Source organism: Cupressus sempervirens, chromosome 2, assembly GCF_028749045.1.
Source record: "Cupressus sempervirens isolate cs-2001-9-10 chromosome 2, ASM2874904v1, whole genome shotgun sequence".
NCBI lineage: Eukaryota > Viridiplantae > Streptophyta > Pinopsida > Cupressales > Cupressaceae > Cupressus > Cupressus sempervirens.
In genome coordinates this window covers 528690995-528716950 of record NC_143119.1, presented here as the reverse complement: position 1 = coordinate 528716950, position 25956 = coordinate 528690995, and the positions used below count along the sequence as shown (strand labels likewise).

Below are 25956 nucleotides of genomic sequence, written 5' to 3'. Positions count from 1 at the left end.
GTTAGCAATTTTAGATTATAAAAATAAAGATAAGACTTTAGGTTTTAGGTTTAGGATTATTACTAATATAAGGGTCTTTGTTTTGGTTATTATTGTGGGTAGAGAAAGAGAAAGTGGTGAATAGTAGGAAAAGAAGGAAGAGTGGTTTTGGAATGTTTAGGAATGGTAGGGAGCTAAATTACTATCCTTTACAAAATTTAAACTCTTTCAAATCTTATTATCCCTAGTAATTTATGAACTTGGTACACATGTATATTCATAACTTTATAAACTAAAATGAAATTTAACTTAACATAACTACTCTACTTCATGATATGCACATGAACATAAACCATAAAATCATCAGACACAAAAAAAAGGTTTTGGTCACACAAAAACCCTTGGTTAAAGGGAAAATTATGGTGGGAATGACACTCACAAATCCTTTTTTATTTCAATAAGAGAGTGCCTATCAAGGATTCAAAAGATTGTCACTTCTAGTGACTTACTCTGTTAGGAGAAATATAATAGGATCTATCAAAATCTAGCTTTCTCAAAGATTTTGCAACACTTATACAATGTGTGCACTCCGTCAAGAGGTTTACAAAAAGATTATTGGGTCTACCATGTTAAAGGATTTATCTTTTACAATTGTAAGAAAGTAATAGTGAACTTGATCCGATTGAGTGCAACTTACTTTGTTGTCCAGATCTATCTTCTGCTTAATACCTTATCACCTCTTGTGACTTAAATGTTCAATCCTTTCCATAGTTGTTTCATAATACTCTTCTTTGTAGTATATTCACCTCTTTAATCTTCTAACATATCCCCAAGCTTAAACATTTAAAAAAAAAAAAAATCCTTAAACTTCTCTTCAGTAGATCCTTACAAAGAAACATATTTTCCTCTTTGATCCGTGACCTAATTAGGGATGAAGAAAATTTGAGAATACACCATTGATCAAGATCTACAGTCTATATTCATCCTTATCATCTTCTATTCCATTGGTTCATACTCTTCCTTGGGATCATCATTAGTTCATTCTCTCTCCCTAATAAATCTTACCAAATATTCTTCTTAATCCTTATAAACAACTTTTTCCACTCAATAGAATCAAAATACATAGATTTTACTGATGTTTCAAACTTTTATGTACTTCTTGTCTAACCTGGTTGACACTTTATTCACGCTTAGTAGATGTGTTGACATTTGGTAACAACATGCTCAGTTATGTTTGATTCTCTCGGTTAAGCCTTCACTTGGTAGTTTTATGGTTTAGGATTTAAGGTAGATGGAGGGGGAAGTTATATAGGAGACATAGGGAAGATAAAGAGAAGCAAATGAGGGATAAAGTGGGAGAGAGGGAGAAAAAGGAGGGGAAAGGTAGAGAGAGGAGTAGGTAAAGAGGGAGGAAGATGAAGGAGAGGAACTATGTCTCTTTTACTATTTTGTGATAGTATTTTATTTTGGTGATTATTGAGAGGTCACTTTTTTTAAAAATAATCTTTTATATCATATGCTAGAGCCTATATTTGTCATAACTTACCCTCTTTGAGTGTGTCCTTTTTTGAGGTGGAACGTTCTCCTATGGAGGTGGACACATTCCTTGTGAGTTAGTTATAGTATGTGTTTCTTCATATTCAAAACATTATTTGCAACTAATGTTAAATAATTAACTTGTTAACCAATTATTTGTAATTATAGGATTCTATGATAGATTTAACTAATGGTTAGGATTGTAGTTTAGATTTATAGTTTAGTGTTACAATTATATTTTATTATTTATGTTTATGCTATTATATTACATGTTGATTGTATTATATTAAAATATAATCAGCATGGAGGAGGAGATAAGGGGATATGGAAGGGAAGAGAGAGGGTGTGGATGAAGAGTAGAAATAACCCTAGAGAGGGGGTTGATATAGAATCCAAATAAACCTAGAGAGGGAGAGAGACATGAGAGACATGAGAGATCAAGTGGAAATTACAAAAAGAGTCTAACCACCACCCTAGGAATCATTTTATTAATTTTTCCCTCCAAATAAATATGGATAGAGAGATTAAAATAATGATAACATTTGAGGAGATTTTTTTAATTTTCTTGTAATATGGAGGGATAGAATAGAAGGGAGGAAGAAGAAAGACTAAAAAATTAGTTAAGAACATAGGAATTATATAGAAGTATCAACATTGGAAACACTCTCAACCTTATATACCATAAACCTTGTACTATCAATCCTCCACCTGGCTAAACCCTATAGAAATCTGGAGAGGGAGAGATATAGAATGGTGATGGGAGAGAGAAGAGAAATAACAAGGATAGGGCATGGAGAAGGGAAAGAGGGAGAGACTGTGAGAGGATGAAAGAGAGAGTTTTAAATGTAGAGAAACATGGGGGAAAGATATGTATATAACACAAAAATAGAGAAAGGATTTAGGGATTATGGCTTATGATTTTAGGGTTTAATATTTATGGAATATGGTTTAGGATTTAGGGTTTGTAATATTTATTTATGCTAAGATCAAGATGTATTTGGTGGGGGGAGAATAAAATAGTAGGGAAATTTATCTTGTTGAGAGACTTTCCTCTTAATACCTTGTGGAGACCTTCATATTCCCTAAACTTTTTCATTGAATTATTCTTTTATCCTTTGTTATTCATGTTTCTACTCAAAGGTGACACTCTTTTCCTTACTCCTATAATTGTACACTCTTATAGTATCATTGATTCTTTATCTCATACACATATTCTAGTTGAGAGAGAGAGAGAGAGAGAGAGAGAGAGAGAGAGAGAGAGAGAGAGAGAGAGTTCAATTAGGTTTAGATTTTCAATTTACTTTAGTTTTGTTTTTAAGGTTATCATACAATTTAGTTTATTTTTAGGGTTAATTTCTGTTTAGGTTTTGATTAGATCATAAATAGCGCCAACCATCTGATTTAATTTGAGGTGAAATCAAATGATCAAAAGTAAACACCTCTCTCTATAATTCTCTCCCTTCCCTTTCCCATATATATCTATCTCCCTCTCTTCCATGCAAGTTGTACATTCTCCTATTCACAAATGTCTTAAGTTTATGTTGGTTATTTTTTACCACCCATTATAGATAACCAATATAATATTTTTTTAATGTGATAAAATCTTTCGTAGTGGGAGTGAGATACATATTGTTCCTACATCTATTAAACTTTTTAATTTAATCAATTGGATAAATTTACTTTCACATAGTACATCTAAAGTTAATGAATGACACATGAAATAGGATTTACTTATGTACTTAGTATAATTTAGGTTTAGCATTGGCATCCCTTCATCCTATTTGAGCTTTTTCCTATCCAACTTGAGTTATGTTTGTAAACCCCTCTCTCTCTCTCTCATGTATTGAATGGCTTAGGGTGAAATTTTCAACTAAACTCATCTCATCTAGTTTAAATTGTTAAATTCACTACTTCTATTTCCCACTAAACATTTTGGTGAACACGATGTGTAAAACTTCTTTATTACATTTTGGAGTTAGATTTTTCTATCTATAGGGTTGGATTAATAGATAGAAGTATAAACGTTGGAAATGTTCTAAACCTTATGTAGCATCAACCTTGTACAATCACTTAAATTCTCTCTCTCTCTCTCTCTCTCTAAGTTGATAATCCCTAAAGGTCCTATGCCCTAAACCCTAAATTCTATAACCACAATACTTAAAACCAATATTCTTATTTACCTTTCTTCCTCTACCTTTTCCCTCTCTCACCATTTTTTAAATAATGATTAAATAATAGTTTTTGATCTTCTATATGGAAAATTGCTTTTTATGCCACCTATCATTCATTGTTAAAAACTAAAGTTCACCAAGATAACTTCGGGGGGGGGGTGAATCAGTTATTTGATCAAAGAAACTTTTATTATCCTTATTAAATCTTTAAATCTTAAATATGTAATAAGAAAGTGCAATAATGATAATAAGATAACCATACACAATAAAAATAGATTTGTTAACTAGGGAAATCCTTAATCAGAGGGAAAACCCCTATGGGGATGGTACCCAAAAAATGATGTATTAATATATAAGTTCCTTGTACAAGGATGGACCTTGTTAGGAGACAATGAATTACATTCAATGCATACCAATATTTGTTATAGCTCTTTGGTTGCACTCAAGTCAAATTAAGAGAGAGAGAGAGAGAGAGAGAGAGAGAGAGAGAGAGAGAGAGTGGAGAATAGAGATATGGAGAACATGAGAGAGGGAAAAAGAGAGAAGTGGAAAGAGAGGGAGAAAAGTAGAGGGAGAAAAATATGGATAGGGGAGAACAAATTAACACACCCAGCAAGATTACTACAACCTTTACCAATTCCAAACCAAAAATAGGAAAGTATATCTTTGGATTTCATAACAGGCTTCCCAAAGGTATATAAGGGAAGGATAGCATCTTTTGGTAGTGGACAAACTTACAAAATATGCTCATTTCTTTGCTATCTCCATAGAATATAAAACATGCTAGATAGCCAATTTACTTTTCAAACAGATTTATAGACTCCATGGGGTTCCTCAAAATATTTTTAGTGATAGAGATAGTAAATTCCTTAGCAAATTTTGGTAAGAACTTTTTTGCCTAGGAGGGACAACACTAACTTTGAGTGCCAACTATCACCCCCAAACTGATGGGCAAACTGAGGTGGTGAATAAATGGTTAGAAGGATACCTGAGAAATTATGTTACCGAACAACAAAATGCATGGATTAAGTGGTGTTGCCTGACTTTAAGTCACCCATTTTTTTGGCAATATTGAGTCATATAGTCATCAAGTTAGTTTGGTGTCTAGGTCTAAGTCTTTATAGGTAGGTAATCTTTGCCAGGTTTCCCTTCATTTGCCATCTTGTTTTAAGTCGGGTGGGACATTTTCAAGGTCTCATTAATTGGGTAGGTTGTAGCCCCCAATCTGGCAAAGATTACGATCTTTCAATTAATGATCTTTTCAGTAGAAGAATGGTTGGGGATTATGATTTTCAAGCATTCAGAAAGTTTACATATGGATAACACATTGACAGAATTGGTTTTGGAAGTTTCAGATTTGATTCCTTGTGCATTCAGTTGTTGAAACCTTTCTTATACTAAATGAATGCATATGTGCAAACATGGCTTTCAACAATAGAGTATAGACAGTCACAGATTGAATCACATCTTAGATTGTTTATAGTTTTGAGCAAGGTCCAAACAATAGAACCTTGGGAAGAAGTCTTTTTATTAATACAAGACTATGGATGCAATTCTCTGAAGGCTCTTTGATTGAAGTAATCACTTTAAGAAGATACGTTAATGCTAGCAGTATTGTATTACTATAATCTTATGAAGGTAACAGAATTTGGGACAGTTCCAAATCAAATTATGATTAGTCTCCTTTGAAGATAAGAAAGGATAGGGTTATGAATGTTTTTATCATAAAACTCTGCCTATATTATGTTGAGTCTTACCAAGTCACAAAAGAATTAACTCTGATTATGAAGGAGCCGTGGCTTTTCAAGGTAAGCAATGGATGAATAGTGATCATTAAAGAATTAAATTGTCATTATTCGGTTATATTAACAGTCTTTGTGATATTTTGAGGCTCAGCAAGCGTATTATGAGGATGTATTTATGGTGCATGATATGATTCTTGGGCCTATTCAATAGAACAGTGATAGACATGGTATGATTCCAAATTGTGGACTCGAAAATGTGATTATTTCATGGGGCCATGATGAATATATGCACATGGTAGCAAAAATGAACAATACCACATTACCTCTTGCTGCGCTTTTTATAATCAGATTTCATTCTTTCTATGCTCTGCATCGAAATGGTGCATACAAACACTTGATGAAGGATGAGGATTACAAAATGTTAGAATGGCTCAAAATATTCAACAAATATGATCTATACAACAAGAGCAAAGTAAGAGTAGATGTGGAAGCTATGAAACCATACTATCAATCACTCATTGACAAGTGCTTTCCTACCAAACTGAGATGGTGATTAACTAGATGGATGCATTTCCTAAGTATCAATAGCAGAAGACGACAAAGAGCAGCTCAGAGTAGCCGTATAGTAGTCTTTATGTTTTTTTTATTGATAGGGAAGTCCAATGCTCAGTAGTTGGTGCAAGTTCTAGATGTTGGCTGTGGTGTTGCAAGTTTTGCAGCTTACCTTCTTGAATTGGATATACAGACAATTTCATTTGCTCCGAAGGATGAGCATGCGAATCAAATTCAGTTTTCTCTTGAACGAGGAATCAGTGCTATGATTGCAATTCTGGGAACAAAACAGCTGCCCTATCCAAGTAATTCATTTGAAATGGTTCATTGCTCACGTTGTCATGCTGATTGGCATGAAAATGATGGCATTCTGCTAAAAAAAGTGGATCAACTTTTGAGACCAAAGAGGTACTTCGTTTATTCTGCACCACTTGCTTATAGGAAGGATAAGGACTTCCCACTTCAATGGGAGATGATGACAAATTTGACAAATTCAATGTGCAGGAAGCTAATTGCACGCCAAATTCAAACAGCAATTTGGTTTAAGCCAGGTAATAGGGAATGCCAATTTTAGAAAGCACAGTAAAAAAGTTTGATTTTATGTGACCAGTCAGATGATCCAGATCAATCATGGAATAAGACTTTACAAAATTGCCTAACTTTAAGTTCCCAAAAGGAAAGTCTCCATCAACTTCCTCCCTTTCGAGAGCGCCTATCAGTCTTCCCTAAATGACTCGAAAAAAAGGAATCTCTGCTATGGATTTTAGTACAGATACAACATTTTGGCAGAAGCAAGTAGAAGAATACTAGAACCTTTTGAATGTTAGTGAACATGATATTCGAAATGTAATGGATATGAATTCTCTCTATGGTGGATTTTCTTTCATTTTAAGCATGAAACCAGTTTGAGTCATTAATGTAGATCCATCAACCTTAAGAAATACATTACCTGCAATCTACGACAGGGGCTTGATTGGTACCTTTCATGATTGGTGTGAGCCATTCTCTACTTATCCACGTACATATGATTTGCTCCATGCATTTCGATTATTCTTACATTATAAAGACCGTGGTAGAGGTTGCCATATAGAAGATATAATATTAGAGGTGGATAGTTTGGATTCTACAGCCCGGGGTGAAGGTGGATTTGGATCAACAGGTGTTGAAATATGAGCTTTCTATCTTCTTCCTCAGGAACATTTGAATGTACTGAATTTTATGAAAATGTTTTTTTAACATTTTTAGAAGATTCTAGAGAAACAAAAGGCATTGTTGCTGGTGAATGAAATGGCTTTTTGCATTGTAATCGGCTACAGGAGTCATTGTTTACTTCTGTTGGACTAAACGGGAGCACTCCAAGTGTTTGTGCGATTGTGCAGGTGAGAAGCATGGTATTGTCTTTTCTTAGTGCATGTGAATGGAGATGATAAACAGGCAAGCAAAAGAAGTATTGCAACTACTGTGCAAAAGTGAGTGAGGTAAATGGTGTTCTTCATCAATTCAAACATGCAGATGTGGCATACTTCAAGTTCATGTCAATTGGTAGAGTCTTTTCATTTCACATTCTTTGAGGCAGATCAAAGGAAAACATAGAGCCTTTTGAGTTTCTTTTTATTTGTAATTTCAAAAGTGTCTATTTTTCACCTTTCTAGATTCTGGAAGCTGAAACACTTCAAATTCTTATGAAGATCATATATTGTAATCCCTATATAAACTGTTGTAAAGAAAGCAAAAAAAAGGAGGGGGGTGTGGACAAGTTATTGGTGTAAAGGACTTGATATTGCAGAGCCAGTAAAAGAGTGTTTTATGTCAATAATTTCTATTCCATTTAGTTAGCCTGTTGCTTCTATGCGTCTTTCTTTTAAATCTGAATTACAGGAAGAAAGGAGGGATGTTTCGTTCTTTTTGTAATAAGGATATGAATTAATCAGAGTAAGAAGTGCTTTGGGAGATTCAGGGAAAGATTCAACAGAAGTTCTCAATCATTTCATTTAAATTTCTGTAGATAGTTGCTGGGTTATGAATTCATAAGATTTGTGGATTCTATAGCTTGGTTTGTAGATTAGTAAGTATTTCCTGCCTGAATTAAGCTCTGGTTAGACTTAGTTTGGTTTGCTCCTTCTACTCTTGGGTTAAGAGCATACCCCGCATTAGTTTTAGGTTCAAAACATAATTCATTGAATATTTTTCACATAGGGAGCTGTACCTTAATTCAAAGGAAAATTAGTTATTCTTAGAAATAGTTTCCCAATTGTTGTGTAAAGTTGTTCTTCATTACAAATTGGGCAAATTGAAAAGAGAGTCAGAAGAAGAGCAATTTGTTTACCAATAGATTTTTGGTGACTTTTCTGGGGACGTGGAAAAGAAGATTAGTGCTTAAATTTTACTTCCTCAGTTTTACTGTTATCTTTGCAAGAGATTGGCGGCTCCGTTTTTATTCTCATATTTTCTGGTTGAAGATCTCGGTGCTTTCATTCTCAGAAACTTTATTATCTTGTATCTTATTGGTGACTCTGTTGATTAAAAAGGATCATGCCTATTAAATTGGTGAAAAGAGGGAGACCAGATCCTTCCCTTATAGAGCTTCATCACACTACTGATTCTGTATTGCACGACATGTTTGAAGCTTGGAGAGAAAGCATTAGTAATGGAGTAAAGATGAACCTGAGTATCAAAGAAGATCATGCAACTATGCTGTTATGGAGAAGTATATGTGCGAGATACCACATATATGATGATTTATGGTAAATAAATATTATTTGAATGAGCTTATCCCTACCCTTGATCACCATCAAAAGGCCTATAGGGACACATATCACCTCGAGAGAATATATGTTCACAATGCGTTTGAGGACTAATTCGAGTCACCTTCAATATAAAAAATAGATGGAATCGACCAAAATAAAATAGAAGTCAAGTGTATGATTCTTTAGCACAACCAAGATAGTTGAGTCAAAAAAACATTTAATTACGGAGCTCAAATCTTATAGAGACATTTCAAGAAGGATACTTTAATGGCTGAATTCTCTACATACTCTATTAAAAGAGGATAAGGTTGAGGAAATAGTGAATCTAATCATCAAAATAAATAACAAAATAATAAATTGGCAAAGTCAATAAGTTTTTCAATAACAATCATTATGATTATGTTCTCACTTTTATATTGAATGATTACTAAATTATTCAAACTCATTTGTTACATGCTAATAAATTTTGAAGTCAATCAACATAAAAGATATAGTCGAACATGTTACTATAATTATAATAATATTTGTTAATTCAATATTTAATATTTTTTATTATATAATACTAGTAATAGCGACTTTAAAGTTATTATGAATATTCAAACGCACTAATAAACTCTTACTATGTAAAACTCTCCTACAAAACATGTTTAAATGTTGGCATTAGAATAAGAATAATAATAATAATATTATTATTATTATGAAACCAAATAAAATATTCCTTAACAAGATAATTTTGTTTTGTTTCAAGTGATCAGCAATAATTCTAAGAGGTTCAAGTTACTTTTAATTTATGAAGCCACTTTACATGATTTGTTTTTTTCTTTACATTATGTTTTTCACGAAGCAATAGAATGCGATACGATATTTTTCTAGATTATTTATGACCGAGATTTCCCGTACGCAAAAAATTAATATATTTACAAGGTAGACAGATAGCGATGGTGTTTGTCAGCAATTCACAAATTTGTAGGTAAATTGTCCTGGAGTCGATCTTATCGGCAAATAGTCGCCGCCGGCGCCGGCACCTGATAGTCGTGCTCAAGGTCGAACAGACGCCTTGATCTTTGATTAACTTGCTCAGAGTTCCAGCAAATCTCGTAAGTCGACAGAATTTGCGACGTCTAAAATTCATTTCGCTTGCCTTCATCTCCTTTCTAAATATTCGAATCACAAAAAGCGAGGAGTGTCACATTTGGCTTCCCGTATTTGGCTTTGGGCTTGGTGTAGATTTGATAGAATAGTTCAGTGTTGCAATGGCAGGGATGGGTTTGAATGTACAGAAAATTAATGGAGGAACAAGGAGTTGTGGCTTGGCTAGTAAATCAACAAAAATAACACCTGCTTTCGGGCATGGAAGAACGAAAGGGTTGACGATCCGAGCTTCACAAAGTAATAGCGAGCCCGATTTGAGCGTCACTGTCAATGGCCTACAGTTGCCGAATCCCTTCGTCATTGGCTCCGGGCCACCTGGTACAAATTACACCGTCATGAAACGGGCTTTCGACGAAGGATGGGGAGCCGTCATTGCTAAAACAGTAGGTTCATTCAATATCAATTTTTTTCTTTAAAGCTTTTAATTTGTAGTTTATGTTGTGTAAGATTTCTTTCAATTATCTTCGAATTTGAAGGGTTTGGATTCGAAAGTCAAATTTATCAATTTTAAGCGAGGATCTGTCGGCAATAAAAGTTAAAATCTAAACGAGAATCTTTTGCATATATGATTATTTTTTTTAGAGAGAACGGGCTGTCAATTATGTTTTGTGGAGTCAGAAAGGTAAAACTTAGCCAGAATCAGTAAATTTAGCCATGGCTAATGACGTATTCTTTTAACGGTTCAACAAAAAACTTTGATCACTGAAAATTTGCTAGACCTGTTTAGGTTGACCAAGTTTTTAGATGCCAGATTTGACGCTTTTTTATTCTGAAATTTAAATTGTAGACGAATCTTTCGTAAGATCTATAAGTAGTTCTATCCTACAATAATTTATGACTTCTATTGTTCGATCCGTTTTGAATTGTCTTTGGAAGTTACTGTCATTATGCTTTCCTGCACTTCAGCACCACGCTGACCGCAATTGCTGCTATAATTAAAGCAAAGGTCTTCCCGCGCATATTTTACGAATAGCTTACAGGAACTGCCTTAATTTGCCCCTTTTTAGTCTATAAATGGATAAGAGTTACCAAGGTCAATGAAAAGGATTTGGTTTGCATTATCTTGCTGAATTCTTGCAATGCCCGTTCTGTAAATTAACGATCCACAGGAAAGATGCAGCACGGGTTATACTTTCTCAAATTGATGTTCATATAAAACAACAAGATACTTCATGAATTTGCTTTGAGAATGGAAATATTTAGCAGTCCAAGGACTAAATTCTGCGCTTGACTCCGCTTCTGCAAATCTACACGCAGTGCTATGGTAAACTCTGCTACAAAAACAAAATGGTATCTAACCATAGCAAAGGGAGTCCACTCGTCATGTAAAGGAATATTTATTCTGAATTTTCAGTTTTATTTCCGTAACTTACAAAATCTGTTACCTGCGATAAATAGAGTTTTACTATGCTGGAAGAAAGCATACCGATTTCTTGACTTGTACACCTCGTGCCTGTTGTCTGATGTTTTCTCTTACTCAGCTTTGGGATTTGCCAAATTTTTATTGTATTCTAATGACTTCTTGTAGTTTGTGGACACTATTCAAAGTATTTTGTATTTATGCCTTTTGTCAGTGCCTTATGGAACTGTTTTCGGTAAGTTATGTTTTCTGAACATATCTTCCGGTTCCCAGCTTCAACAAGTTGTCTAGCATGGTGAAATTGGATTTCAATATATTTAAACAACATGTGGTATATATATATATATATATTTCAAGGAAGCCCAACTGCATCGTGCTATTATATTGAATGACCATTGAATTATTATTCTTAGCCTTGCAAGTTGTAACAGATTTTGAGATCAATCAACCTATTTTACTTGCTATCTATGAACCCACTGAGCTAGACATCAAAACAGAGTTCTTTGTAGTTGAATAAAGCCTCCAAATTCTTGTAGGTTTTACCATTCTTTCACGGCAGCCTGGATGTCTTTTCTTTAGTGATATCATTTTACCTTTTTTGAAGAAAAAGCTAAATGATGATGAATAACAGAGATGAATTTTTCCACAGTTCACTGTAATGAGTTAAAACTCAAGAGAGCTTCTGGATAAAACTGCGTGCAAGGTTTTTTAACATGTAGAAGCTCTCTTAACTCATTAAGATTGTCAAATTGGTAGTCATTGGTGTTCATATGATGACATTCGTATTACCTTAAGAGCCCAAATTGAGTTGACTAGAATCAAATCAGGGACCCTGCAGTGATAACAGTAGTCATGTTTAATGAATTGATTTTGTCTTGGCCTCACTAACACAGAAGACATGGTGTATGAGACCTACATTGCATTGCGAAAAAGGACTTTTCACAGTAACAATATATGTTGTTCTACTTTTAATATTTCTGCTTTGTTCATTGACATTGTGGCAGAGATTTAGAAGACAATCAACCCTTCCCAATCTTCCTACACCTTTTTGAATCTGTTGTCATTTCCATCCCAATGTCAATGAAGAAACTAAGGGTGGGCCGCTTTCCTAACTAGCATTCACTGCTATGATATCCAAAGTTTATCATTATAATATAAATATATATTTGCATAAGTCCATGTCTACAGGGATAAAAGTTAAAAAATCAATATTCATATTAAAGGCCATATTAAATGTATCTTTCTTTCCATCTCAATCCATGCAGTTTTTGGTTTGATGGTTCTTTCTCATTTTCATTTAACAGGACCGAATCACTTGAAAGAAACTGGAATTTCTAACCTGGCAATATTATCTGTACAGAAAAATTGTGAAATCTACTGCTGCACATTCTCAGCTTTGTATGAGTAGTGCCAAACTCACTCAGAGATGAATCGACTAGTTCGATTTGTTCCTAGAAACCGCGACATTATGCTTAAACTCTCAAGGATATGTTTTGGTTGGATTTTATCTTTGGTGCATCTCTCATTAAAGAATATTTACAAGTCAATCTCAAGTCAATGTAATATCCCTGCCTTGAAATTAAAATAAGATTAACCCCTGCCTAATCCTTAAAGAATCCAAATTATTATTTTTTACATTCATGGACCTTAATCTCTTATCATAAATTGCAGAAGATAATTTTCATGTATTAAGAGGCATCGAATCATAGAAGCCTCAAGTTATGAAGGTGGCAAACCATGACAGGATATGCCTTGGCTTGTTGTGCCTTGTGTGGGGAGATAATTGATTACTATTTTGAAAAATCAAGGGATATTTTGAAGAGTAATCACCGTTGAAGAATTAATATATGTAAGGGGAGTCCTCGGAAAGGAGACCATCCATTGATCATGACATTAATTATTTTCTTTGCGGAAAATGAATTAAAGATTCAACCAATCTGAGGACTGAACCTCTCATGATTATACAATTAAAGATGGAAACCAATAATCGCCAATGCCAAGTTTGGGATGAAAAACCTTGACAGGCAGATCTGAAAGCACTTTTAAAGCAGTCATACAAGAGGAAATGATTGCAGTTTGAACAAGAAAGAATGGAAGGATAAAGGATTGGTGTTTTATTTTTCAAGACAAATTATTAGATTCCAAGCCGAACTATATGACAAAAAGTACAATTTCTGAATATAATAATATTTAAGATTAGTATTGCAATTATTAATGTTAGTTGGGGTTATCATTACAGAAAATAACTGTTTTGGGATGGGACATTTCAAATAATAATAGAGCAGAAATCATGCCAGCCTATGGGATAAAGCTAAATTGACAGCTGCATTCTAATCAAAGAGATTTGAAGGTCTGAAAGAGGAAGAAGATATGGATCCTATTCAATAGTTATTGTTCAAACTTTAGGCCCCCAAAATTACTGACTAGTACCAAAGATTTTCAGACGATTTCAAAGCTATTTTCCCACTTGATAAGTACTTGAAGGAATCTGGGAACCAATACCCTAATGAAAGAGATTAATATGAATACATAAGAAAAATGGCAAAGGAGGAGATCAAGGAACTAACCCAAAAGAATCAATTTTGATAAGAGAAAAAACAGTCAAAGTTAGAATTAGAGTCACAAAGAGCTAGTAGACCCAATTAAAGGAGGTCTAGAACGAGAGCTACAAGAAAGATGAAGAGACCAAGATAGAAGATGTTTCAAATCATGAACCTGTTAGTCCTAAGGGATCAGATTACTAAGGGGGAGTGAATCAATAATCAACCAACTCAACAACTTTTCAACCTCTTAAGTCCTTATCAAAAAATAAACTTAATGGCAGCAAACGTAAGCATCAAACACATAAACACATCCACAAAATAAAACAAATCTTGAAATTGAGATATGGTCTCGTGGAAACCCAATTTGCATAAAAACCATGGTGCGAATTAGTACCCACAAATTGTGCACTCTTCTGAAGTACGCTTTGTTAGTAGTTTACAGAGACACTCTTACGTGCCAGCTGATTAAGGGATATCCTATGTTCCATAGAGTTTCTAGGACGGGGACGTTTTAGGGGATGGGAACGTGTTTCCAATATGGATACGGATCGAAGCCAAAATTTAGAGGATGAGACCTCAGGGGACGGTGATTAAACACATAGGGGATTTTTATATATATAGAGTATTAGAGACATAATTCAAATATGCATATCATAACATTGATAAACCATTCATCATAGAGTCATAGACATTTTAGAAGATTAATACATGGAAATTGAAAACTACCAAGATTCAAGTGACAATATGATATATCCGAATATCACATACATATAGCAAAAATGCCTAAAGGCTTCAAGTATCAATTTATCATGCATGAAATCAAAATGACATAATGATAAAGTAAATACTAGAAATCTAAATGAGATGTCCAACTCCATAGCAATAATGAATTTGAGTATCTACAAAGCCAAAAGCCAAATATATGGCTGTCCTCTAGGAATCTAAATCTATATCTAAATCAAGCTTAGCGCCAGCCTCTTCCTCTAAATCACTGGCAGGGGTAGGCAGAGGGTCCTCATCCAATGGAACACCAAGCAGCCTTGGAGGTGTGTCGTCATCAATTTGCAATGCATCCTCGGGATTAACATTTTACCGTAGTGCTAGAGTCTGTCGATACTCAAGACTCTTCCACTCTTGTATTTACAATACACTGTGAATAGCCAAAAGCTTCTCCAATCGTCTAGAGGTAAGGTTGTTCCTCATAATTGATTGGATGAAGCTATATGTAGACCAATTCCTCTCGTCATCAATTTGCAATGCATCCTCGGGATTAACATTTTACCGTAGTGCTAGAGTCTGTCGATACTCAAGACTCTTCCACTCTTGTATTTACAATACACTGTGAATAGCCAAAAGCTTCTCCAATCGTCTAGAGGTAAGGTTGTTCTTCATAATTGATTGGATGAAGCTATATGTAGACCAATTCCTCTCGTCATCAATTTGCAATGCATCCTCGGGATTAACATTTTACCGTAGTGCTAGAGTCTGTCGATACTCAAGACTCTTCCACTCTTGTATTTACAATACACTGTGAATAGCCAAAAGCTTCTCCAATTGTCTAGAGGTAAGGTTGTTCCTCATAATTGATTGGATGAAGCTATATGTAGACCAATTCCTCTCTGTAGCAAAGGAATTCGCAACTTGTGAAAGAAGACGATGGAAAGATCTTTCAGTTCAAGTGCAGCTCTACCATGCCATGTCCACCATTCAATTGGGTTCCTTTGAGATAATGTAGCTCTACCAGTCCTTGCCTTTGGTCTACCAAAAGCTGGACCACAAAGATTGGCAGGTCAAGCAATTGCCTTGAATTTTCGTAGCATCCTCTGAATTTTACATTGTTGAAAGGGCCTTGAAGAAGCCCTCCTTCACCTATATTGAACAAACACAAATTTGGAAGCAAGCATTTAGAAACTTTACAAATAAAATTAAAATTTTAAAAAGTTTTTAAAAAAATCAGAAATCTTAAATTGTTAAAAAGTTAAAAGTTAAAACTTAAACATAAATTAGACTTACCTTCTCATCAGCAGATGGAGGCACTCTCCTAGGCTTTGGTGCATACCATTTAGGATTGATTGCATAGGCTGCCATACGAAGTGGGGTGTTCATAGTGTTCACCTTTTCATCACAATGGGCTTAAGATGCTCCTCATAGAACTCCAAAGTAGGTTCCTTGTTTTTAATAGCTTGCTTGCCCTGCCCTAGCATGCTATCAAAGGTCTCATAAATCTCTCCAAGGCTATGAGAGTTAGTATCAACATATCTAATGACCTGTACAATAGGGTCAATGAAGGAACGATGTATTTGCAAATGAAAGCAAATTACAAGTGAGAAACATCATAAATTTTAAAAAACCAGCAAATGCTTAAATCAGAAATATTTTTATTAAATTTGCAATAACAATTATGATGTGAATTATTTAAGTTCCTTACCTCAGTGTGGTCCACCACTTATCATCCAAGATTCTTCGTTTGACAATTGCTCCATGTGGGGTGCTTGATTCGTGCCATCTATTCCACTCTGCATTGACCATTATGGATTTTAAGGCCACTTGGACCTCAAGCATTCTTTCCAACAAAATGAAGTAGCTAGCATATGTAGTGTCCATGGACTTGAGGAATTCTTTTTTGGAAAATGTACTAAATAATGCAAGAGATGTGTGATGATTGCAAATAAACATTTGCACATCTCTAGCCTCAAACACCATAGCCTTTATCAAATCAGTTTTCCCAAAGTCCTTCAAGGTGTTATTCAATGCATGTACACAATCATGGGGTCCAAAAGATGTGTCTATAGGTGCTCGCTACAATCAATCCAGCTGATTTACACACCCGGGCTGAATCAATGACCATTTGCACAACATTTAGAGCCCTACCTCTTTTATAGCATCCCTCAAAGGATGCATCTTTCCTTTTTCCTAAACAATCAATTACTACAAGAAACTAGGCCCCTTCTATACTAGTGACAATAAGATTGATAAGTGGTCGGTGTTTGATATCAGTCCACCCATCCATGATGATAAAACATCCATCACTCATCCATATTTGTCTCATATCCTCCATCAAAATTTTTACTTTGAGTATTCCTTATCAAGGATAGTGGTGTGTAATTTAGTCTCTCTTGGTGTTATAAATGAGAGACCATCGGCATATATATCTTTGCATAATTGTCTATAGATTGAGGAATGAGAAACATGGAATGGTATACCATGAGCAAAAAGAAGTCTGCCAATGGACTCTTCAGCTTTCTCTTTTGCTTGTATGTTAAATTATTCAGCACATTTGTATCTCTCTTGGCCTTTCCCTTCCCTTTACTAATAGTGCTAGTGCTAGTGCTAGTGGGAGTGAATGTGGGTGTGGGTGTGGTACCTATTTGATCGCCCGCTTTCAATGTCTCCCCATTTGCATGCAACCTATTGGCCTCAAGTTTTTTTTTCAGCTGTAATGTTTTTGCAACCTTTCACCCCTTGCCCACCTATACATGAAAGATGACAATCCACTCTTGTGTAGCTCCCAACATAATATTTCTTACATATATGGCACTCCCATTCCCTACTACCTCACGGATTTTTCTTCTTATTGTTGTCTACTTTTGTGGCAAATTGTAGGAGAGATTTCTTAGGGTTGTATGGGCCTTTGACATATTTTTTGAGGGCTTTGGAAGGGCACTCAAATGGATTGGGCATTGCATCTTCCATAGGGACATTTATATCAGCTGAAGAATCATCCATGGCTTCCCTAGGTCATTTTTTTGGTCTTTGCAAATGTGACACTTGAGTTTCTTGCATGACAACATCCATGCTATCACTACTTCCCTGATCCTCACTGGTGCTCATGTTTTTGGATTTTGTAATGTATTATACTGCTGCAAGTTATGGAAAAATAAACATTTCAATGTTTCATTTAACATGCCCTCTCTATGTGACAAAAAAAATTTAAAAATGACAACAAATACAATTGGGTTTGAATCTTACAAAAAGAAAACAAAATACATACCTGGAATGAAGAAGAAATGAAGGCAAAACCTCCTCTTGCATCTCCAAATGCACTCCTCTCTTGCTGCTGCTGTTTTCATTTTCCCTTCACAATTAGCAAATAATTGCAAATGAAGAAAAGACTTGAGCCTTTTGTTTTTTAAAGTCAAAATAGGGTTTTCTTTTTTTATCATATCCCAACGTCCATGTGGAGGGGAGAGAAAATTAAAATAACTATTTTTTTGCCTTAAAACTATCATCGTTCTAGGAAAAGGGGACAGGAATGTGTATCGGGGATGGTCGAGGGATAGGAATGGAATCCCTAGTATGGACTTTCATACCCCCATTTCTTGTTGAATTGGGAACCGCATTTCCGGGATGGTACCCAAAATTGTTGTTTCGGCATAGCACAGGGTACATTGAAAAATGGTACCTATGTCCCCATTTTGTAGTACGGGGCAGAAAACCTAGTGGATGCATCTCCGTGGAACACATGATTTATCTCTAGCCCTGTTTGGAGCTTTGCCTTGTTAAAAGTAGCCTTGTTAGAGGACCAAGAACACTAGTTAAAGTGCCACCCTTGTAATGACCCCAAGTCGACTCCAATAGAATTACCAAGAAACAGGGAACAAAGTTCTTGATTTTATTTGATATTTAATAGATATAACGAATACAAACAATTTTCCTCATCAACTAACCTCTTAACATCACATGTAATTAAAAGGAAATAACGAAATTATCATAACTAAATTTCCTTTCTTAAAAAAATGGTAGAACCTGATCAAATTTACAGACCACAATCTAGCCATTGCCGGCTGAAAGGAAAGGCCCACACTATGCAATTAGCTGATCCCTTACGTAGTATACAATGTAAGAATGTTGACGCCAAACTGAGGAATAGAGAATGGACTGATTACCCTGTGTGTTACACGAGCAATGAATTGGTGACCAAGTGATAACGTCCAATGAAGACGTGTTTGCAGGCTCACGTGGGCGTTATAACTTCCAGGCTGTAGTTTGGTTCTGCCGGCCAGAATATGACACAATCCATCTACCACCTTGGGAGAACAACAACAACACTTTAAGCATGGCTCCCAGAAATCTCAAACGTTGCTTTCAAAGGAGCCGCCACAACATTATAATCTTACAATTGATGAGTACATTGATTGCCAATTTGCAAACCTAGCACTAACGATTTTCTTCAAAATAATTAATCTCCAAAGCCACAGTCAATACAGTTGGAGATTAGGATAATTGTTTACCTTAGCACAATTATCGATGGGAAAATCTCAGAACTTCTTCAAAACCCTCAAGCAGTGGAAAGAGCAAGAAATATATAATATTCAAGATGCCTTTCTCCTCGAAATGAAGTCATATTTATAAGACCTTGTGCAACCTAGCTTCACCTTGACACTTCTCACTTAAACCTTGCTTTATAATATAACGTCCAAATACTTTGTATTAAAAGCACCATAATCAATCACCAATGTAGTAAATAATCATTAAGTCCCACTATAATTGCAATAAATATGATTTCACTGAATCCTTTTGACCATAGCCCCAAAGCAAAAAGAACAGTAACCAACATTGTTAGAACCTCCATGACCAAAATAGAAATTGGCCAAAAGTGACTTACTAATAATAGTAAGTCCACAAATAGCAAATCCATATCAAAGACCCCCAAAACTACACGTCAACTCACAAGGGTCGTGCTGATGAGCTGACAAAATCCAACCTCCAGGAACTTACTAAATTGGGGACATTACAGGCCTCCCTCCCCAAGATTGCTTGCCCTCAAGCAATCACAATCCGGGATGCTCTAAAATATCCTCAGGCTCCCTAGTGGCATCCTCATCTGGAAGATCCTACCACTTAACCAAAAATTCACGAATGGTCCTCCGTCGCAACTGCCTTTCTCTAGCATCAAGAATTACTTCTGGAATCAACTCCAATCTTCCTTCATCACCCAACGGAGGCAATACAGGAGAAGGTATTGCATGATGGCCCAAAGCTTCCTTGAGGCGTGAAACATAAAACACATTATGAACTTTACTATGATCAAGCAACTGCAACTCATATGCCACCTCACCAACTCGCCGCACAATCCAAAAGGGACCATAATAATGCGGCTTAAATTTCTCAGCCCCACTCTTTTTGATCGAAGACTGCTGATACAGTTGTAGCATCAAGTAGACCATGTCACCCACCTAGAAAGTCCGAACTATTCTCTTTTGATCAGCATATTGCTTTTGCTAATTTTGTGCTCTCTATATATTATCTCTCAAGGATCTCACTACATCTTGACTGTCCTGCAAAAAATGTCTGCACTCGGTACTCTGCTATCACCACATAATAAATCTATAAAAGTAGGTGGATCATACTCGTATAGAGCCCTAAAAGGCGACATCTGAGTAGTCATATGGTGAGTGGAATTGTAACAATATTCACATAAGTGAATCCACTTTACCTAAGCCTTCTACTGAGAAGAGACATAATTTTGCAGATATCCTTCTATCCACTTGTTCACTATTTTCGTCTGTCCATCAGTTTGGAGATGGTAGTTGGTGCTAGGAGTCAACTCAGTCCCACACGATCCAAAAATCTCTTGCCAAAAATGACTCATAAATCTACTGTCACGGTCACTCACAATGGTTTTAGGTAAACCATGCAACCTGAAGATCTCTCTGAAAAATAATTCAACCAACTGCACGACTGAATAGGTAGTGGTAATAAGAAGGAAGTGAGCATACTTCATGAGTCTATCTACCACCACATATATGCAATCCCGTCCTTGGGCTTTGGGTAAGCCCACTATGAAGTCCATGGAGATCCCTTCCCACTTCCTTTCAGGAATAGGAAGTGGCTATACTAAACCAGTAGGATATGTGTGTTCATGTTTGTTTTGCTGACAAACCGAACACTCACAGACATAGTGATGAACATCAGTCTTCAATCCCTTCTATGTAAATCTCTCTCGAACCAGTCTATAAGTCTTAAAAAACCAAGGTGACCGACCATAGGAGAATCATGAAATGACTGCAAGATAATCTTACGCACCTTTGACTAAGGAACCAAATATATCCTCCCTTTGTAGATTATCAACTCTCCTGAAAGCAAATATCTATCATCCTAAATACTACCATCCACAATACCTACTGCCCATAGGTCCCGTGGCATACTTGGCTATAATTAAATGACTCCAATCCTCTAAAATATCAGATACTACACAAAGGTGAGGTCTCCTTGAAAGAGCATCCGCGGCTACATTTTGAGTCCCCTTGATATAGGAGATATCAAAATCATAAGACTGTAGCTTGTTGACCCATTTCTGCTGTCTCTCATTCAAATCCCTCTACTCTAGGAAATGTCTCAAGCTATTGTGGTCAGTCTTAATACAAAACTTGTTGCCTACCAAATACTGCTTGAATTTAGCCAAAGCATGCATGATAGCTAACATCTCCTTATCATAAATACTAAAAGTTCTATTAGATCCCGCAATTTCCTGCTCTCAAAAACTATGGGATGTCGATCCTAGGACAAAACAACACCAATGCCCTCTCTGGAAGCATCGCAATGCAAATCGAAAGGCTTAGAAAAATCAGGTAAAGCCAACACTGGACATGAAGTCATACTTGTCTTAAACTTCTCAAACATTCCTGTGCCTGAGCCAACCACTGGAAAGCACCCTTACGGGTCAAATCTATAAGGGGAGTAGCATGTCATGAGAGATTAGCTACAAAACTACGGTAAAAGGCACAAAGTCCAATAAACCCTCTCAACTGTGTCGGGGTCTAAGGTGTAGGCTGCTCCACAATAGCACGGATCTTATCTAGGTCCATGCGAACTCTATCAGCACTAATAATATGTCCCAAGTAAAGTAACTCTGTCATACCGAGAGCACACTTGGACTCCTTGGCATACAAGGAAGCCCTATCCAATATACCCAAGACTTTATCCAAATGAATAACATGATTGTCCCAAGTCTTACTGCAAATCAGAATGTTGTCAAAGAAGACCAACACAAACCTGCGGAGCTGACTATGGAACACCTTGTTTATAGTAAGCTGAAAAGTGGTAGGAGCATTGGTAAGACCAAAAGTCATGACCAAAAACTCAAAATGCCCACAATGACATCTGAATGTTGTCTTCTTTGTATCTTGCTCTCTGACCCGGATTTGATGATAGCCGAATCTCAAATCAATCTTCGAAAAATACTCAGCCCCATGCAATTCATCAATGAGCTCATCAATCCGTGGAATTGGATACCGATTTTTAATGGTCCTCTTATTCAGCATTCGGTAGTCAATGCACATTCGAAGGGTGCCATCCTTCACCAAAACAACTGAAGAAGCCAATGGGGACTTACTTGGCTTAATATGCCCCTGATCAAGTAGCTCCTATATGGTCTTTTGAATCTCATCTTTGAGCCTTTTTGGATGGCGATAAGGAGTAATCATAATAGGCTTAGTGCCCTCCTCAAACTCAAAAATATGCTTAATCCCACGATCAGGTGGCCTACCAAGGGGTAAATCATTAAACACTTTAGAATCTCTAATTCTTAACTGCTGGATATTTGGATGATATTTTGTCTCCTCAATATTCTTTTGAGTAGGCATAATCCTGCACTCCACTGCCCAATCAATAACATTCTCATGTCGAACCATGTGCTACATGCGCCTAACGGAGATCTGCTTCAGCTCATCATTACGGATTGCTTTAAGAACTTGGGGCTGCCCGTCCTTAATAAATCTCATCTACATTTTCTCCACACTTAAGTAAATATTTAAGTGCGTGTAACCAGGTCATACCAAGGACTATATCTATTCCCCCCATGTCTACCACATAAAAATCAGTAGAGTTGGTATATGTATTGAGTTTCACAGGAAGATCTATAATCATCTTGTTACACTTTAAAGTGTAACCATCAGCTACTTGTACCTATAGGCCCTCAAAATCCTTAGTCAACATACCTCTCATGTTACGAATTGTGCATTTATAAAATTGTGAGTAGCTCTAGTATCAAATAAAGCAACAATACACTGTCCAACAATGAGCCCACGCATCCTGAAAGCTCCCTCCTTCCTCATACCAGATAAGTAAGCTACCTTGAGGTTGGAGTCATCCACCTCATCATCAATATCATCACTCCTATGCTGATCCTGATCATAATCCCCATATTGCTCCTGAAAATCAGCACTACTATCATCATCATAGAATCACTCCATCATCCTATTTTTACCCTTAGGCTTCATAGGACAGTCATGGTCAACATCATAAGGACCCTTGCAATAGAAACACAACTTCCTCCTCAGATCATTAATGGTTTCCCAGTTCAAAGGTGCTGCAGCAAGATGCTTACCCTTAGTCTTCTTCTCTCTCTGGAGTGGTGCACTATCATAGGAGGATGTAGCAGGCTTTGGGACAAACTTGCCTCTAAGTGTAGAAGCCTCTAAGTTATGAGCCTTTTTCATTGGCTTCTGCAACGAAGGGGGATCTAATGACTTAACCCACCCTTTGAGTGGCTCAACAAGACCTTCAATGAAGAGCATAACCCTCCTTCGCTCAGATATATCATACACCATCACTAACAACCTCTTAAACTCATTGATGAATGCCTCCAAACTAGTTATTTGTCATAACTGAGCCAACTCCCTAAAATATACCTCAGGATCCTTCTTGTCAAAACATTCTATCAGCCTGTCAGCAAACTCCTAGTACGATATGATCTGATCATGATGGACAAATACTAAACCATGATACCACCAATCATGCTCAACTCTATCAAGGTGTAGTGCAACAAACCTGATGGCATCCTCCTCAGTCATAGGTCGCAATGCAAGGTAGGTGTCGAGCTTGTGGACCCAAGCTCTAGCCATCACTCTACCGGTCCCATCAAAATGAGCCAATGTCATCTTACCAGTTGCCTGCTGGAGCTCAATATACTTGGGCTGCTATCTGTCAGTAGTAGGCCTACCCTTGGAATGCTCACGTTTTTGTGTCAGATATCTATCAAAATTCTAGTTATCCTTTACTGTCTAAGGAAGAGCATCCCACTCATGAAAATGAGCCAGTGCATCATCAACAAATGGAGCAACATTAGAAGTAGTGCTAACTGCATCTAATTCAAGTCTCAGAAAAGTGGGTCTCTGTGGCCTGTCCTGAGCACCAATATAGCCTGTCCTATCCACCTTGTCATCTATCTTGACATGATCCTCGATCTTGTGCCTGTCATCAACCCTGGGCCTCACATCCACATGTGACCTATGAGAACCAACAGAAACATCTTGATCCCTCTCACTTCCCCAATCTCGAGGCAAAGCTAACTACTGCAAGGTGTGACACAAGTGTTGGAAAACACTTGTCATTTGTTGTTGCCTAGCTGCGATATTCCTAAATGCTTGAGCATCTGTAGCACCTTGTCTGAAGCTACCAGAACCACCCGGACTGCCCACTGAGCCAAACTGAATCTCTGGCTCTCCCTCTCTGGGAGGTACATTTTGATCCCGTTGGGTGTAGTGCATGCCTGGCAAAAACCTTCTATCACCCTCCATATCTCAAGATGTAGAACAACAAAAATATTCTTTTGAAAATTTTGAGCCCAATTTCTGTAGGCTGGTAGGAAACCGCTCTGATACCATTGTAATGACCCCAAGTCGACTCCAATAGAATTACCAAGAAACAGAGAACAAAGTTCTTGATTTTATTTGATATTTAATAGATATAGTGAATACAAACAATTTTCCTCATCAACTAACCTCTTAACATCACATGTAATTAAAAGGAAATAATGGAATTATCATAACTAAATTTCCTTTCTTAAAAAAAATGGTAGAACCTAATCAAATTTGTAGACCACAATCTAGCCCTTTCCGGCTAAAAGGAAAGGTCCACGCTATGCAATTAGATGATCCCTCACGCAATATACGATGTAAGAATGCTGATGCCAAATTGAGGAATAGAGAATGGACTAATTACTGTGCGTGTTACACCAGCAATGAATCGATGACCAAGTGATAACGTCTAGTGAAGACTTGTTTGCAGGCTCATGTCAGCGTTATAACTTCTAGGCTATAGTTTGGTTTTGTCGGCTAGGATATGACACAATCCGCCTACCACCTTGGGAGAACAACAACAACACTTTAAGCGTGGCTCCTAGAAATCTCAGACGCTGCTTTTAGAGGAGTCGCCACAACATTATAATCTTGCAATCGCTGTGTAAATTTGATTGCCAATTTGCAAACCCAACATTAACGATTTTCTTCAAAATAATTAATCTCTAGAGCCACAGTCAATATAGTTGGAGATTGGGATAATTGTTTACCTCAGCACAATTATCGATGGGAAAAACTCAAAACTTCTTCAAAACCCTTAGGTAGTGGAAAGAGCAAGAAATATATAATATTCAAGATGCCTTTCTCCTCGAAATGAAGTCATCTTTATATAGACCTTGTGCAACTTGGCTTCACCTTGACACTCCTCACTTAAACCTTGCTTTATAATATAACATTCAAACACTTTGTATTAAGAGCACCATAATCAATCACCAATGCATTAAATAATCATTAAGTCCCACTATAATTGCAATAAATATGATTTCACTGAATCCTTTCAACCATAGCCCAAAAGTAAGAAGAACAGTAACCAACATTGCCAAAACCTCCTTGACCAAAATAGAAACTGGCCAAAAGTGACTTACTAAAAATAGTAAGTCCACAAATAGAAAATCCATATCAAAGACCCCCAAAACCACACGTCAACTCATTGGGGTCGTGCTGATGAGATGACAAAATCCAACCTCTAGGAACCTGCTAAATCAGGGACTTATAACCCTGTTAAAGGATTTACAATAAATGACCTATTAGGATCCACTTGGTTAAGAGATTTTACTGCAGCAACTATTTAGGGAACAACAAGTAGAAAGATCTATTGAGTTTCAAGGATCACTGCAAATGTAGTAAGCACTGCCATAATATTTGGTATGTGTTTTCCAAATGCAGCAATCACTTACATTTATATTGAGTATAAGCCATAAATAGACATGTCCCTTCTCCCTTCATGGGACATGTCTATTCGTTAATCAGATAATTAATATAATAATATATTTAATCATACATACATACCTATATATATATATATATATATATATATATATATATATATATATATATATATATATATATATATCTCATAAATTTCTATCTC

General features: G+C 36.3%; 1 protein-coding gene and 1 pseudogene across 6 annotated transcripts in view; both read left to right on the top strand.

Annotated features, from left to right (window-relative positions):
• Positions 1-5735: 5735 nt before the first annotated feature.
• Positions 5736-7156, top strand: LOC149573280 (putative methyltransferase PMT7 pseudogene; annotated as a pseudogene).
• Positions 7157-9674: 2518 nt separating this feature from the next.
• The window catches only part of PYD1 (pyrimidine 1), a 50623-nt gene continuing 34341 nt past the window's right edge, over positions 9675-25956 (top strand). For 3 of the 6 annotated variants that reach the window (XM_089814493.1, XM_089814494.1, XM_089814492.1), the window contains exons 1-2: positions 9675-9827; positions 9991-10265. In XM_089814493.1, coding sequence (XP_089670619.1) covers positions 9993-10265 — 273 coding nt within the window. In that variant the 5' untranslated portion in view covers positions 9675-9827; positions 9991-9992. Of the gene's footprint in view, positions 10266-25956 lie in introns of all 6 variants that reach the window. The other 3 variants (XM_089814490.1, XM_089814491.1, XM_089814489.1) reach the window with 1 other exon arrangement.